This window comes from Callionymus lyra, chromosome 1 (assembly GCF_982586985.1).
Source record: "Callionymus lyra chromosome 1, fCalLyr1.hap1.1, whole genome shotgun sequence".
NCBI classification, from domain to species: Eukaryota; Metazoa; Chordata; class Actinopteri; order Syngnathiformes; family Callionymidae; genus Callionymus; species Callionymus lyra.
In genome coordinates, this window is record NC_141818.1 from 16,372,638 (window position 1) to 16,388,843 (window position 16,206).

A 16,206-nucleotide genomic window follows, 5' to 3' on the forward strand; every position below is an offset into this window, starting at 1 on the left:
TATGTCATGTGATCATTATGTACGTCATGTGATCATTATGTATGTCATGTGATAATTTGGTATTTCATGTAAGCATACTGTATGTCATGTGTACACATTATATGTCATGTGATAATTATGTATGTCATGCGAACACATTATATGAAATGTGATCATTATGTACGTCATGTGATCATTATTTATGTCATGTGATAATTTGGTATTTCATGTAAGCATAATGTATGTCATGTGTACACATTATATGTCATGTGATAATTATGTATGTTATGTGAACACATTATATGAAATGTGATCATTATGTACGTCATGTGATAATTGTGTATTTCATGTGATCAAAAAGCATGTAATGTGATCATTATGTACTGTACGTTGTGATAATTTTGCATTTCATGTGAGCATTATTTATGTCATGTATTATTGCATAAAACAAGCATCGTGTACTTCTTAAGCCCCTCTTCTAAAGAGTAATTGAGAGAAAACATTTTTTTTAACCCTGTTGTATATTATTCATAAATATATTTGCCAATAAATACTCATTGATAACATATTTATGACATAATTAAGAAAAAAAAGAAAATTGAGAGCCAAAACCTCCTCTAATTGTTGAATAATACTGATAAATGACACACACACACACAATGCAAATAATTACAAATGTATAATTATTATTTTTTTACTGTTACTCTCCCTCATGTATTAAGGGCAGACTACATTTTGAGTCAGTCTGCAAAAACGAAGGTAAGATCGTAAGACTTCACGTGAAATCGAAACTGAAGAATGTAAAAAAACTAGACGGTGGTTTATCCAGGAAATGCACGTTCTGTCGTCTGTTGCTGTAAAATGTATTTTTTTTTTACAGTTTTGTCTGCGATTGAATGTGAAGCAAACAAACAACTCCACGTACAACAAAGCTTGTTTCTTTATTTCATGACGAGGAATGTCTGTGTAGAACAATAAACTCTGGCGTAACTAACAAAAAGAAATGTTCCATGGTTCAGTTTTTTCAGAAGTGAAATGTTGCAGAAGAGCCTAAAATAAGTCATAACTGTCAATTTTAAATGTCATCAAAACACATTACACGTTGAATTTAGCTCAACCTCAGACCAGCGAGATCTCAAACAACCACCATAAAACAAACCGTTAGTTGAAATGATTTGGTTCAAACGACGGAGAAATGCTATTAAAACAACACACCACTCTTCCTGCGGAGCCACAGCGGAGGAGGTTTGGTCGTCAAAAGAAGAGGATTCAGTCTTGAAATAAGGCAAAAAAAAAACGAAGGCAAATAATCACACTGGTGTCACGTTCTAGGTTTCATCATCTTGGAATGGAATTAAAATCATTGCTACAACGACGAAACGGATGCCCGGTGTAGAAGCACAGTGGAGAGTCAACAGAGCACACAACCTAAGACTGACTGCATCACATTGATCGGTAAAGAACGGCAGCGTGAAGTACAGGGAGGATTACTGAAGTCACTGAGGAGTCAATTAACCGGCTCTCTAAAATATTGTCCAGATTCTCTTATTATTTGTTCTTTGGTTTGCTCAACCTCGATATATAGAATTTGTGTGTCAACGTTGAACGTGATTTAATTAACCAGTTTGGCGTTAAAAACACTGTATCTTCGGTGACCTCCATATGCATTCGCTGGAATAGAAGCAGGAACTGAATTTCACAACATCCTGCTCATGATCATTCTTGAAAATAAAAATAGACTTTTGATTCTCTAAAACCGTTCACAGCGACGAGGATCTTTTTTTTTGCCGTCGTTGCATCCTCAGCGGCATAGAAAGTGAGGTGGGTTTCTTCGCCGCGTCCCTTTTCCTGCAAAAGTTCCTCCGAGGCCACCGGGCGCTCGCTCCACCGCGAGGGTAGAGCCGGCCTAGATGAGCTCCACGTAATTGGCTGGGAACATTCCAAAATGGCCGTTGGGGCCGTAGCCTCGCCACCAGCCCTCGTCGATCATCTCGATCCCCGTGATGATATCGTCCGGGTCGAAGGAGATCTCTGTGTCGTCAGCTTTAGGAGAACGAAACAAGACATCGGGAGTGAGAAACTCAATATCCTCACAAAATGATAAAGTGTGAATGTTGTCAGGAACCGTCAAGACAAAAGCAAAAAAAACAAAAAACAGTGCTGTGTCTCAAATCGCATACTTCTCTTAGTATACTAGAAGTTAGTACGCATCAGGATAGTGTACATACTAACTAGTACGCAAATTCTCCACAGAGAGTATGTCTCAAATCAAACACTGAAGCTACACACTAACGAAAAAATATGAAAATCTAAATATTCGCGAGATATTTAAGCTGGTATCAGCACCGAAGACGTGTCATCCTTCTACTGCTGCTGAAAATGCACCTGTAAGTATATGAATATACTATATATATGACGTAACTTCCGTTAATAACGTCACTAAGATGGCAGCCGTTTAGGGTAGATAGTGTCCATCGAACCATACTCAGTTTTGTGGGCGTTTTAGTACGCCAATTTAGTGTCCATGGCGCACTAAATTTCGCATACTAAGAATTGAGACGCACTAACGCACTAAAAATACTAACTTTGAGTACGCTAGTATGCGATTTGAGACACAGCACGAGTAAATAAAGGACAAATACATGCCAATTAAATATTTATAATACATTCATTTAAAAAAATCTTGTAAAATAAGTATTAACTTTTCTAAATATAATCTCAATTTTCACTCGAATTATTGTAAGGGACAAGAAATATTCACAAAAAGGACAAAAAGAAAAAGTCAGAAATAACTAAGAATTATAAACTTTATACAGTTAAAGTAATAAATCCAATAAAATAAACATTTTCTACTCTGATCAGTTCTATGGTGACATCACAAACTCATATACATAAACTCAAAGGGCAACATGTGGCACCCAGGCCGCGCTTCAATCCACCTAATCTCCAGATGGACTAATAAAGTCAATCTAATCTGGACTGCGTCAGTTCTACTCGATTCTGGTTCGACTCACCAGTTCACAAATGATAATACCTTAAAAAATATGTACATCATGATCAAACTTAAAACTATAAATACAGAGGTCCCTCTGGATTCATGTGGTAACCGTTCAGGTCACCGTTACTAAGAGGGACGGCACCTCACGTGCAGCGACCACTCTTACCCTGAAGATGACATGAACTACAAGTTGATGAAAACTACACTGATGTAAATAATGAAGCTAAATCCAAACTCGTGTTTTAAGTGTTTTACGAGTGACGGAGGTCAAGAATCAACACTGGAAGAAACAACAAGTACCCACCAGCCTGGTAGTCGTACAGAGCTCTGGCACAGGTTCCTCGTTCTGGCGTCTCTTCAGCAGGAGTTTCATAAACATTACTCTCCTCCACCTGCAAGATTCAAGCATCAAATAACCAATAGCAATCGTTCATTTTTGAAGAACATTTTGAAAATACCTGAGCAGGTTCTTCGTACTCCACTTCCTGGACATCAGGAGCGGCTGCATTAATAAAAAAAGAAACACCTGTTAAAACGAGCGTCCAGCAGGTGGCAGCAATAGAACCCGCAATGACTGTGAACGTTAGGGGGGGGGGGGGGGGGGGGGCGTGATCGACTCTCTTAAACACAAGGCTCACCTGTCTTCGGCTCCTCTGCAACCACTTCCTGCTCCTCATACTCACACCTGGACTGTCCATCATCCACATCTGGCTCTTTATCACCCAAAACACAAGCACAAACATGCATGTACACACCGGAACACACACACAAGCCCGGGCAGGTCGGAACCCGACAGCGGGAGGGGAAAACGCATTCCTGCCGAGAATCACTTCGGCGGAATCAAACTTATGGAGGTGGAAATGTTAGAAGGTTTGGACAGTAAAGGAGTGATGAGTGAGATGTCGCCTGGAGGTGAACCAAGGGTGAATGAATGAAGTGTGTGTGTGTGTGTGTGTGTGTGTGTGTGTGTGTGTGTGTGTGTGTGCGCACACCTGAGGCACGGACAGGAGAGGCGGAGCGTGCTGGCTCAGGAGAGGCGCGACGCTGAGGTGAGCTGGCTGGTTCTGACTCATACACTGGCTTAGACAGAAAAGGGCTTTGCAGGCGCCCTGAGCAGAGAGATGGGATCCCCGACAACCAACCAGATGGACGAGAGAAGAGAGAAGAGATGGAGACAAAGTATGACCACGACACCAACCCGGCAACAGAGCGGGGATTTAAAAGAAAGATGGATCATGGACACGGAGATGTAGCACACAAGTGTCAAGGCGTTTGATTGACAGCACGAGATGGAACAGGTAGTGGTGGAGATACCTGGCTGAGGGCTGGGAGGAGCTGCTGCTGCTGCCGGAACAGTCGGCTCACTGGGAGTGATTCCTCGCTCCCTCTGCTTGAACATCTCTCTGGGGTTGACACTTCTCTGAGAGATGAGGGACGCCGCCTCCTGCAGAGGATGAAGAAACACAAGCCAAACAAGCAGATGGTGATTAAAACTGCAAGAAAATATTAATATTTTAATTAAAGAATGTAAAACTTTGGCTTTAAATCATATTTTTAATTTAATTTTTTTTATGGATTGTTTATATTGTATAAAACAAGTCCTTTCTTTATTTCAATTTTCATGCAAATATTCACCGAGTTTGTTACTTCCTGCCACTAGATGGCAGCAGTCATTAAATCCTCCAGTCGCTAAAGGAACAATGAAATCCCACAACGAGATCCCAGGGATGACTGAGGACGAGAGGATACGGTCGACTCCAGCAGCTTTTAAAGCTGAGGTTTGGCCTTATTTTGGGATATAAACGAATGAAACCAGTTACCACTTTGTCAAGAGTCATGTGGTGTGTACACGCTGCAACACCAGAGTCAAATACTCGGGCAGTACTACAAATATATCCTTGTTCCGACAGCATTTGAATATATCGTGTCGTGACTCCTGTAATGTCATACATATCGTATTGCCAGATTCTTGCAGATACACACCCCTAATGGAAAAAGAGACAAACTTTTGTGTTGTTGTCGTTTTCAAAGAGAAAGTAGAAACACAGATAAAGGAAGGTGCAATGACACCTTCAACAGCAGAAGAAGAAGAGAGAAGCTGGGCAGGAAGGTCCAGGCCAAAAGGAGACAAGGGAACTCAAGGGACTCACGTTGGCCTTCTCCACAGATTCACCACGTCTGAGTGCTTTCTTCTGGACCACATCCCTCTCCTCTTGCTCCTCCTGATGATGATGATGTTAACAACTGCTGCCGTGAGATTCCCAGGCTTTAAACTACTGCACTGAACACATTTGCCTGGAAACTTCCATGTGTGCTCCTTTTGATTCCACGGTCAGATGCGTTGCCATAGCAACCACACCACAAGATACATTTCTGTGGTGAACTCAGAGTCGGGTATTAATCTTTCTCTGACTGTAATTACACACCATTGTTGCGCTAACGTCGCTGCTTATAGTAATGAGCTAGTCATGTGGTGCACGCACTGCTTTAACTCGTCCAGCATGCATCATCCAAATATCATAGCGAGAGCTTCAGTCAACTCACCCGTTGATGTTTCTCTTTCCTCAAGGCATCCTGCTGCTGCTCGTACCTCCTGAACAAACATGCACATTAAGAACACGTGTGGCCACCGACTGTAGTCCTCGCTCTAGTGTTACCAACTTCTGTTCGTCGATTTCGTTGGCTCTCTCCTTGTCCCGCTTTTCCCTCACTACTGCTTCTTTGGCTTCCCTGTCTTTCCTCTCCTTCTCCAGATGCTGGCGCTCGTCGGCCGCCTTGCGTCGCTCCTCCACGCGACGTCTCTCCTCTTCTTTCTGCGACCACATGGAAACCATTGACGGCGGGTATTTTGTCAAAGTCACAGATGGTTTATGATAAACAAGCCAAAAAACTGGAGCCTTCTTATGTGGGTCTGTGTTCTCACTTAGAGGGAATAGTGTTCATGCCGTTTTGGATCATGTTTGAATCTTGTAAATGGGTAAATTCCAGAAAAACTGTAACATTAGTGTCACTGAAAATGATCTTTTTTTAACCACAAGGAAGGAATTTATTCTGAGAAAAATCAAAATGTATTCATTGCTAGTCATGCTAAATTAGCCGTAGGTTGTTGACTGAAATACTGATACATCATTCTATTCTAGATTCAGAGGAATTTTGATTAATGAATTTTGACTTTGTCCGGTCTGCTACCTGGACCATCTTTGAATAATATATTGTCCTTTTCCATCCAGCAGCGACATTACCTCCGTCTGTGCCCAGAACGTGTCCTTGTTGGTCTTCCTGATTTCAGACATCGCATTTGTCTTCTGGTAAACTGATCCCTGCAGGAAAGAAATAAAAAGAAATGCATTTAAACCATCGACATTGTGAATTAATAGCATGCATCTGCAATTTGAATAAAAAGAAAAAAGGAACGCTTAGACTGACTCTTCAGTATAAAAGTGGACATAGATGAACCACCTTTCACAGTATTTTTTGCTTGTATTAAAAAGTGGGGGAAAAAAACATTTGGTGTAACCAATTTCATATTGAGCCCCGCGATAGACTGGCATCCTTTCCAGGGTGTCCCCTGCCTCTCACCCTATGATACTGGGATAGGCTCCAGTCTCCCCGCGACCCCAGGATAAAGCGGGAGACAATGAATACATTTCATATTGATTTTCAATCTAATTTGATATTTAGTTATTTATTATATTGCCCATTCAAAGTGTGTTGTGCAGTACTTTACTATACAATGAGGTTTTTCCACAAATATATGTTAAGATATTTTTAAAATATAATAAAATCAATTCAACTTATAATATATATAAAAGAAAATACAAAACAATGTTTCTTAACACTGCCAAACATGGCAGATGAAACCAATGGTTAGGAAAGAAAACGCTACGATGATTAAACTGTTCTTACAAGGTACTTACAGAAAAGGATTAGTACTGGATTTAGAAACTTTAGACCTTTGGACTTAATCTTCCTCCAATTAAAGTTACAAAAAAACAATTTGTATTCATATGATTTATTGTCGAGCTCTTTCCCTGCTGGTTTAGAACAAGTTTGTTCATATTTATAATCAGCTGTTGCAGGATAAGACTACTCTGTAGTCTGTGACAATGTTCAGCAAGAAGACCAGAAACGTGCTACATTTCTTGCTACAGACTTTGACCCGACCCCTGACAGAAGCACACATCATCCCTCGACACTCACCACTGGACCCTGAGGGCCACTGTCCTGGTAGCGAGTGGAAGATTCTTTGTGAAAGTTGTAGTTGGCTCCTGATGCTTTGGCCACCTTTTCCATGATCACCTCGGGCTCCACGTCCTCTTCTGCCCTGGCGTTTACCGTAATGTGAGCCCCCTGAAACGACACCCCGACATCCCAGTGTCACCTCTGTGCTGCTGTTGTCGTGTTTATCTAAAGGCGGATCGTCAACGCGATAGTTTACCTTCAGAAAATTAGCCATGGAGCTCACATGATTCGCACAAATTCCTTTTCTCGCATCCTTGACACCTTCCCCCGTCTACGAGACAAAGCACTGCTGTTTCACGACCAGAACAATAGTTGTGGTTCGGTCGGAACTCACCCAGTTAATGAGGACATATTTAGGCAGACCAGAATTTGGATCCAGGACTCGACAGAAGGCGTACATCACTTTTCCACTGTTCAGCTCCTCAACCAGCTCCTCCAGTCCTCCATCTGACAACATAAATATGGCGGAGTCTCAAATGGCTGCTGTGGTCAGTTGTGTAACCAGGAACATATTTTCCCGCTTCACAAATGATGGGTTGAGCGCAGTGGCTGGCTTTTCTTTTGTGCTCATATTGTGGATCTGCTGACCGCAGCATTCCGATCAACTTATGACGATGCGGTGCCAAGATAGCTTTATAACATGAGCGCGGTGCTTACCGCCCTTTTCTGCCAAGCGGATGTCGTCACTGTTTCCCTCATAGGTGAACAAAGCCCTGTGGAGAGAAGAACAGAGCTTTATAAGGACTCGCATTAAATCTGTTTTTCATTGTCCTTGTTGACCTTCTGATTTTTCTCTTAGTTTGTGGTGCTAAGCATGCTCTTATACAAATTTTCCACTGCACACATCTCTCAAAGAAAGTTGCCATTAGTGTCATTTAAGGGAGAGGTTTGTGGCCCTTGAACAAGACAGAGATTTCACGGTCAAGCAATCAGTTTTTTTCTTGAGAACGAAGACGAGGAACTAGTTCGAAAAATAGTTTGAAAAAGAAAAACAAAGAATTTTGTTAGAAAAGCAATTTTTGCCATGTGCTGCCAAACAATCAGATAATAAGATTAATCACATTTCGATTCATCACGATCATTTATTTTCTACTTTTATCGCACTTCATTTTGCGTGAACAAATCCACTCAAGGAAAGAATATATACAAGAACTTACATACAAATTGTTGAATAAATATAAACAGCCAGGAGTAAAATTTCATCAGTATCATCATTGAAAGATATACCTCAAGAGTCTTCTAAAAAATGCGTGATGCATAGAACAGACTCATTCGAATCATATTTGTCGACATTAATGTCTCCTCAGTATGAATCTTAACTGCCAATCCGTACAGAAATCTTGCAGTTCGCACATCCTGTTCTATCGCGACAAATTCCTGATTCCATTTCTCGGTTCATGTAACTTACATTTGCACCCACACACGTCTTTCAGAACATTTGAGCTCAAAATAATTGAGAATCTAATGCATGTATATAGATAGTCGTTTTATTCTCAGAAATACAAGGACGGGAAATATTGGGTAGTTTAACTTCAACTGATGTATTTGTACAAAATACAAATTACATTATGAAAATACATTATGAAAATCTCTGGGTGAGATCCAATCCTCCATCTGCCTGTGTGTGACAATGAGAGTCTAAATATAGATTGATCAAGTCTCTACAGGCCGCTCAGAGATGAATCTGAAGGTCTGTAAATGTGCCTCAGTGGTGTAAGTAACTCTGTGTCCACTGGGATGTATGACCGATAAAACACATGAAAGTGAGTCAATTAAACTGTGAGGCAATAGTGCAAGTTGAAGTTCTGATGGAATGTTTTTTTTTTTAACTGATCAATCATAGTCATGTCATCTTTGATAAGGAAAATAACTTACATTAACTAAAGTTGGATTTTCACAGATACATAACAAAAGGTTTATCTTATAAGATGGAAATATAACAAATATTAGGGTTTAAAGACTTCCTTACACTAGGGACAACACAAAAAACGACTTGTTTATCAGTTGAGCAACTTTATCTTGATACTGGTCATGCCACTACACGTCAGTGGATGCTCGTATCTGACACATTGATAAAAAAAAAAAAGGGTGAGCTCTGATTTTTTTATCCTTAGTTTTGAGATGAATACAATCCCAAAACCTTGAGTTCGTATAAAAGGATTTATCTTACATTTTAATCCCAATTAAGAGCCCAAAGATGCATAAAGTGCTGGAGCTGAGACAACAAGTTTGTTTTTAACTTTTTTCTTTAACTAGCAGGTAACAGCTTGTTGACAGTCTGTGTAGACAATGGTTGGACTACATGAATAAAGCTGTGATTGAATCCTATTCTAACAAACATGATGTCCACAAATAGCAGGTCGTCAACACAAAAACTCTACCATGGTAGTACACCTTAAATTAAATACATGTCAGATACTTGATCTCCAGATAGTCCCAGGCTAATAGAAGGGTACATGACCCACTGGTAAGCCATTTAAAATACTCATATATTGACATTTGCAGTAGAATAAACTCTACTTAAAACTACCCTAAAAGGTGAGTTTGTGAAAAGCTCTGATCAGGAAGTTACTTTTCACCTCAATGTAAAGTAGGAAGTGAATACACTTCATAAGTTGCCGAATTTCATTTTTAAAAAGCCAGAATTCTACATGTACTAAACCTTTAAAGTCCTCTTTATTATGTAATAATGTCCAGCAAGGAGGAATTGTGTTCTTCATCATCCAGAGCCCAAACCTAAAGCGTCATTCTGAATAAAACTGCCTAGAAACCTCGCACTTGCTTGTGACCCTGGCTCATAAAAAGCGTTATTATTTATTGATGGAACTCATCTGTCGTTGGCTGGCAACACTGACGCGGAGTAACTTGACAAGCTAACCACTGCTAACACCTCAGAGCAACACACGCACCGTTTCGTGACTCGAGAGACAAAATACTGACCAGTCCGTGGCGGATTTCTCGTCCACCACGTCTTTGTACGCTGCTGTGAGCGCGGGGCCGTTTTTGCTGAGGTTGACCGCCATGGTGGAGTGGAGCTGGGCTAGCCTGCTAGCTCTGCGGGATGCGCCCTTCCTACTGGAGGAGTGGCGATGATGCTGACTTTGAGCTGGGCAGGAAGCGAGGGGGGGGGCATCGGGAAGTTCACGGGTGCAGCAGACGGGGGCGGAGACAGTTTTTTAATGACGCTGTCATAGAAGATAAAGCCAACAAACGTAATGTTAAATTATAAGTGAAATTATCATTTTAACATATTTTAGGGGATGGATTCATTTTAAGTCCGCAGGCGTTACCGCAACGCCTCGACTGCATAATTGCACCGCATACCCGATGTCAGGGTCGTAAAATGAAGTATACCCCCAGACTGCGCTGATAAAAAGTGGTGACCCCATTACACATATAGACATGACACAGACTAACTTATCGCAAAAGTGTTTATTGATTCAAACAATAATAATAGATAAATAAATACGCCGAAATAGTTTTGGTAATTAATTCTCCTCTTGTCGTGTCAAGGCATTAAGGTTAACCTATTTAGATTTGGAACAAGGATGTAAATAATATAAATAAAAAAAACAACGTTTCATTGCATTTTAATCCATTCCCTTTTTTCGCATGTTACCAAATATTACAGGATACTCAATGTACACAGATTGCAAGAGCTGGACCTATTCCTAATGAAATTGGTGGGAATCATCTAAACCAATTCAATTTCCCAAGGGGTCACATTTCATACTGTGGCTGTTGTGAGGGGCCATCAAGCAAAAAATATACATTTAAGCTAAATATGCTGAAACTATTTTTACTTAATTACACCACAGACGATTCCTGTGTTGTGTTAAAAACACTGGCAACAAAATGTTAGCTCTTCTCTCCAAAAACCCTATAGTCATATTTACAGACTTGAAATGAATATTAGAAATACAAGATACATGATCTTTGACCCCATGAGGGACTGATAAATACTGTCAAAGGTCTGCATGTCCCTCATGGCTATAATTTAGATTATTTATGGTTTTTTTTATTTGCTTTTGTACAGTGGAAAAAAAAAACTGGAGTTCCATGAGAGCCACACAAGCACAGAGTTGCAAACCCAATCAGTCCATGTATACGTTTCCTCTTCGAACAGTAAAGACAAAAAAAGAAGAGTTAAAACCAAGATGAGCTTTATTCATATGTAATGACAGTGTCAGTAGTGTCAGGATGTGCACGAATATGAAGACATTTCAAGCAAAGATCTGATCCCTAACATGACAAAAGTATCATTAGTAATGTTCAAGCAGATTTGTATGCCTATATTTTTCAATGGAGCACCTATCGGGAGATTAAGACCTGGAAGCAAATCTATGACTCTTTTTCACCATGTACAAATCTCAGATATTAGGCGGAGGAAGTGTTAACAAAATCCCTGAAAATCTGGAAAATGGCTGTGAGAAGCTTCTCCAGAGTGCAAAGCATCATGCTAAGCTGCCTATATCAACTCTAGTGAGCCCTCAGGACAGAGGAGGTCAATGGTCAGTCACAGATGAATCAAGGCGTCATTCAATCAAACAGCTGCTAGATACTCGGCTATTCATACAAGTAGCCGGATGAAGAAAGTACACAAAGTCTGAACTAGTACTAGTACACACAGGTCTTTTGATTGCAGTGTGGCAGCAAAGATATTTCTTGCATTTGGGTTACATAATTTTCATACAATGTTTAGAATTTGATGGCAAGACAATTTCCTCCACAGCAACTAAGAAAGAAAAACTATTTGGTGCCTAAATGGTGCTATTTCTACAATAAAAATTTAATTTTTTTTTCATGCCTTACTTTTTCAGTCAATATTTCTTCCAGTTAATAACAAATAATCCCTTTTATCTTGGCTGCATTGGTACACTGATGTCAAACAAACAAGAAATATATACCCTAACCACATCAGTCAATGCTTTTTTTATTATTATTTTAAACTAAAATATGACACACCTTTTATGACAGCATGTTGACGTGTGATGACATGTAGAAGGAAAAAAACCAAAGCATTCAAACATACATTAAAATGACACATGTATCACCTTTAAGTTAATGTCAAAACAAAAATTGATCAGACTTACTTGGTTGTCTGATCCTAGAATTAAAAAATTATCCCCCCCTCAAAAAAAACCCCCCACCAACACAAGTCCTTTATCATGGTTTCTAATTCAAGGTCAACTGAAGACCCGGTGTAAGAATTTAAAATAAAACCTTCAGTATGGTATATTGTCCTCTGACCTTCTGCCTCCTGTTAGAGGTTCTTCTATTTTGTTTCAATTAACTGCCTAGTGTCTGTAGGCTTCTTGAAAAGTGTTGAAATTAAAAAAGGTATTGTATGAAGTTGCTGATCCCACATGGACTACTGCTCATGAAGGCTGATGATTTGGCTTGATACCTGAGAAACTGCACTGAGGAGGTAGCACATAGAGTAACCACGTGCAAAAATGAGTGTGTCGACAGCAAGGTTCAAGTCAACAGCATGGTGATGTTTGTTATGACACCAGTTATGGAACGATGCAGGCGAAAGAGGGAGTGTGAATAAATGGGAAGGTTTCAACTATAGCGAATATTTTGCGTTTCCGTTTTTTCCAATTGAGAACAATGGGGAACTGACCCTGACGGAGAGAACGTGCCAAGAAATCAACTGCGGGTAATGGTGTCTGTTAACAGAGAACATTCCGTTGCAATTGCACGCAGGCCGTTAAAGTAATAACACAAAGGCCACCCATTACGTAGAAATACAGTAATACAACACATCCAGTGGGACATATACAGTACCCCCAAAATCTGCTTCTCCAAACATTTCTCTTTTTGAAAAACAATGACAAACTGGCGGTGAAAACTATGCGTGATGAGCCACGATGATGTTCGTGGAAGCAGGTCTAACAGTTGACAGTCTTGAGTGTGGTTTGTTTGACAGACATTTCCAGTTGTCCATGAACGAGTGCTGCCCAGAGCTTGCCAGGTCATGCTCAAAAGGTCCATACAAGTCATGAAGGGCAGCGCAAGGTCGCAGCTCAGCACATGGAAAGCCAGGTGGCACTGTACCTCTTTAAAACGATTCCATCCGGAAAGATCAGCTCTTTAAAAAGTTTCCCCTCAGATGAAGATTTGCTCCAAGTTCCAAACTTTTGATTTTCTTTTTTTTGTTTTGTTTTGATCCCGACACTCTCACATGGCGTACTTTTGAGTCCATTCTCTTGCTAGTTTGTTGTATCTGAAAGAAATGTCAAGTTTTTCAGGTCTGTTGAAGGAGGAATGTGGCCCAACAGTATAGAGGCAACAAGTTCACTGACAACCATGTTGTGCTGCAACATGGCATACGACACTTAAATACAAATGTGTTGAAATGGAACTTACTTTTCCCGGTCTGCCTTGTACGTATGAGCAATCTCTGGTACCAGAGGGTCATCAGGGTTAGGGTCACAAAGAAGAGAGCAGATAGACAACAATACTGTCGAAGAAAAACAAAGTTAATATACTAAATTTTAAAAAATCAAAACAAATACAAATAGGGTAGGATGTAGGTCACAGTTGTACAAAAAAAGATCACCTTTGAGTTAATTTAAATAGTGTTTAAAAGAAAATTGGATGCTTGAATATGACTTCAATAAGCACCAAGAGGAATACGTTTGAGTGTGAAATTCAAGAAGTATCTAACCTTTGGAGACTGTGAGTGCAGGCGACCATTGTGATCTCAGTATATCCAGGCAAATACTTCCATTGCTGTTGATATTAGGGTGGTATATTTTTGTTGTAAACGCAACCTGTAACATATAGAACATTATTGGTTTATTCTATGAACAACACCTTGTGTCCCTTTAACTTTAACTCACTTTTGGGGGCTTGAAGGGGTAGTCTGTAGGGAAGTGGATAGTGAGAAAAAACACTCCATTCTGATATGGACTGTCACTCTATATATATAAAAAAAAGAAAAAATGTCAAGGAAGGAAATTAAGCGTTCATTCAAGATATTGCTACTATACTCACAGGACCCATTATAGTTGCCTGCCAATGGAATACTAAAAAAAAAAAGCACAGATATAAAACCAAATCAGAATTTTGCAGTTAGAAAAACATTTTTTATTTTTTTAAAAAAGGGTCTTACAATCATCTCCAACTGGTCCTGCTGAACACTGAGCAGGTGGGTCCCTCTCAAGGTCGGAAAGTTCCTGAGTCACGGGAAAAAAAATACAGATTTAAAATATCTGGTGAACGAAATAACATTTTAAACCAGATTTGTGTGCCACTACAAAAGCAGACACCTTTCATACTTCAACTCTATTTTATTTGGCTGTGTTTTTAATGGTTATACTTATCACATAAGGGTAAAGATCAATTTGTATTTTCAGTTATTGAAAATACTATTTTTTATTTATTGGAGTTCTACACCAAAATGAGTGTATTAAAATACATATAAATATGAATATTTGATGATAAATTAAAACAAAAAGTAATAAAATGAAGTCTTTGTTTTGTTTAATCGACTCACATAAAGCCTTTCTATTGAGTTATATAAATACACACCTTGGCCTGATTTAGTGCCCCATTTACCTCTCCATATATGGCAACAGTGACACCGGGGTTTCACATTTGGCAACACGCACGCAGCTGTCATTCAACAACAACAACGACGATTTCGCCACAAACTGGACCACATGACAAAAAACTACTATCATGAATAATACATTAAAACTATCGAAAGGGATCAGCTATAAAAAGCGAGAGTCACGCCAGCTGTGCGGCATTAATAATAATAATAAAAAAAATAATAGTGCACGTTTCTTATCCAATGGCAAACCAAATTCGGATATTTATTAAAGAAAATAAATGTTGTAATTCGAGAGAGAAGATTGGAATCTGGACTTCCTGTCCTCGGCACTGTAGCACTGCACCAACAAGGCCACTGCTTAGCCTGTCTTTGTTTATGAATTACTCGTCGACTAGCTATAAATGAACACGGGGAAAAACAGCGATTCGTGGCTAAAGACGCAGAGTATATTCGCATATATTGTCATGAGGGTCTCGGTGTTGTTTGTTAAACCGCGTTCGTCGTGTGTTTCCCGGCCTGACAGACGATATAGACTCACCTTCTGAATTCTTTTCAACGCCATTGCTCCAATGGCTATGCTAGGTATCGGCTAATCGTCAACTCGGCACACATACAAATAGGCTTCAGTCGCCGCGTAATGCCTTCCATACACTAGAAGACTTTGAAGACCAAAGTCTCACGCAACCTCAAATAAAGACAATTTGTCATTCGCATAAAAGTTGCCGCTGTTAAGACCAAAAAAGACTGTAGATGTTGAACGGCCACTAATTACAAGACTGCAACACCGACAGCGATGACGCAGACGCACAAATCGCTTCCTGATTGGCTGCGCCGCCGCCCCCTGATTCGTCAAATCCGGTCACGTGAGCGTGAATTTGGACGAAAACACACAAGAGGTCAACTTAAAACATTCGATTCTCTAAACGTATCGATTAATATACCGTCTTAAATTGTCCAGTTTTATGTCAAACATCAATAGAACTGCTTTATTATCACCTATGTAAGCCTTTGACTTTTCAGGCTCTGGTTTCCTTCAGTGAAACTCGATCAAGTCAGACCATAATGAGGGTAAGTGTGTTTGTTTGTAATAGCAGTAGTGTTTACACAAACAACATTACTTTAAGTTGAAGACAAACCAGACTACTCTTGTCCGACTTCAGCAACAACCCCATTACTACACCAGCTTGCTGCCCCTTTGAATTATATACTTATATACAAGTATAATCTGACCTTGTCGTCTTCAATACACAAGTATGTCGAGGAGAATATTAGTTACATCAAGGTAGTACATAGAAAAGAGGCTTCAGAATCAGAAAAATGTATTGCCAGTGTTGTAAACACAACATGGGATTTTTTTTATGGTGGCGTTGCTGAATAGAAGATTGAAAAATAGGCAAAAACACATAAAAAAAAAGCTGCAGAA

The 16,206-nt window shown here is 39.8% G+C and overlaps 2 protein-coding genes across 5 annotated transcripts; both read right to left on the reverse strand.

Annotated features, from left to right (window-relative positions):
* Positions 1 to 901: 901 nt before the first annotated feature.
* On the reverse strand, positions 902 to 10,322 carry dbnlb (drebrin-like b). 4 transcript variants are annotated; one of them, XM_087794786.1, is made up of 15 exons: positions 10,160 to 10,322; positions 7,877 to 7,932; positions 7,554 to 7,666; positions 7,416 to 7,490; positions 7,178 to 7,327; positions 6,220 to 6,297; positions 5,639 to 5,790; positions 5,522 to 5,570; positions 5,128 to 5,199; positions 4,292 to 4,421; positions 3,970 to 4,086; positions 3,616 to 3,690; positions 3,436 to 3,479; positions 3,282 to 3,369; positions 902 to 2,022 (listed from the first exon to the last, which is right to left on the reverse strand). In XM_087794786.1, the coding sequence occupies exons 1-15, from the start codon at positions 10,240 to 10,242 to the stop codon at positions 1,886 to 1,888; spliced, it is 1,419 nt and encodes a 472-aa protein (XP_087650912.1). In that variant the 5' UTR covers positions 10,243 to 10,322; the 3' UTR covers positions 902 to 1,885. The 4 variants fall into 4 exon arrangements, with proteins under 4 accessions (XP_087650912.1, XP_087650913.1, XP_087650915.1 ...); XM_087794787.1 differs by lacking the exon at positions 5,128 to 5,199; XM_087794789.1 differs by lacking the exon at positions 3,970 to 4,086.
* A 1,043-nt stretch (positions 10,323 to 11,365) lies between these two features.
* Positions 11,366 to 15,595, reverse strand: ube2d4 (ubiquitin conjugating enzyme E2 D4). The gene is made up of 7 exons (XM_087794790.1): positions 15,322 to 15,595; positions 14,340 to 14,403; positions 14,222 to 14,253; positions 14,068 to 14,145; positions 13,893 to 13,998; positions 13,592 to 13,685; positions 11,366 to 13,448 (listed from the first exon to the last, which is right to left on the reverse strand). Exons 1-7 carry the CDS (start codon positions 15,343 to 15,345, stop codon positions 13,403 to 13,405), a joined length of 444 nt encoding a protein of 147 aa, XP_087650916.1. The 5' UTR covers positions 15,346 to 15,595; the 3' UTR covers positions 11,366 to 13,402.
* Positions 15,596 to 16,206: the final 611 nt, after the last annotated feature.

Excerpts from the sequence above, each read along its gene's own strand:
- dbnlb (XM_087794786.1), bottom strand. The coding sequence starts at position 10,242 with ATGGCGGTCAACCTCAGCAAAAACGGCCCCGCGCTCACAGCAGCGTAC. Across the intron at positions 4,422-5,127 it reads AATCTGTGGAGAAGGCCAAC|GAGGCGGCGTCCCTCATCTC; the intron begins GTGAGTCCCTTG and ends CATCCTCTGCAG. Across the intron at positions 3,370-3,435 it reads AGTACGAAGAACCTGCTCAG|GTGGAGGAGAGTAATGTTTA; the intron begins GTATTTTCAAAA and ends TGAATCTTGCAG.
- ube2d4 (XM_087794790.1), bottom strand. The coding sequence starts at position 15,345 with ATGGCGTTGAAAAGAATTCAGAAG. Across the intron at positions 14,146-14,221 it reads AGGCAACTATAATGGGTCCT|AGTGACAGTCCATATCAGAA; the intron begins GTGAGTATAGTA and ends TTATATATATAG. Across the intron at positions 13,686-13,892 it reads TGCACTCACAGTCTCCAAAG|TATTGTTGTCTATCTGCTCT; the intron begins GTTAGATACTTC and ends TTTCTTCGACAG.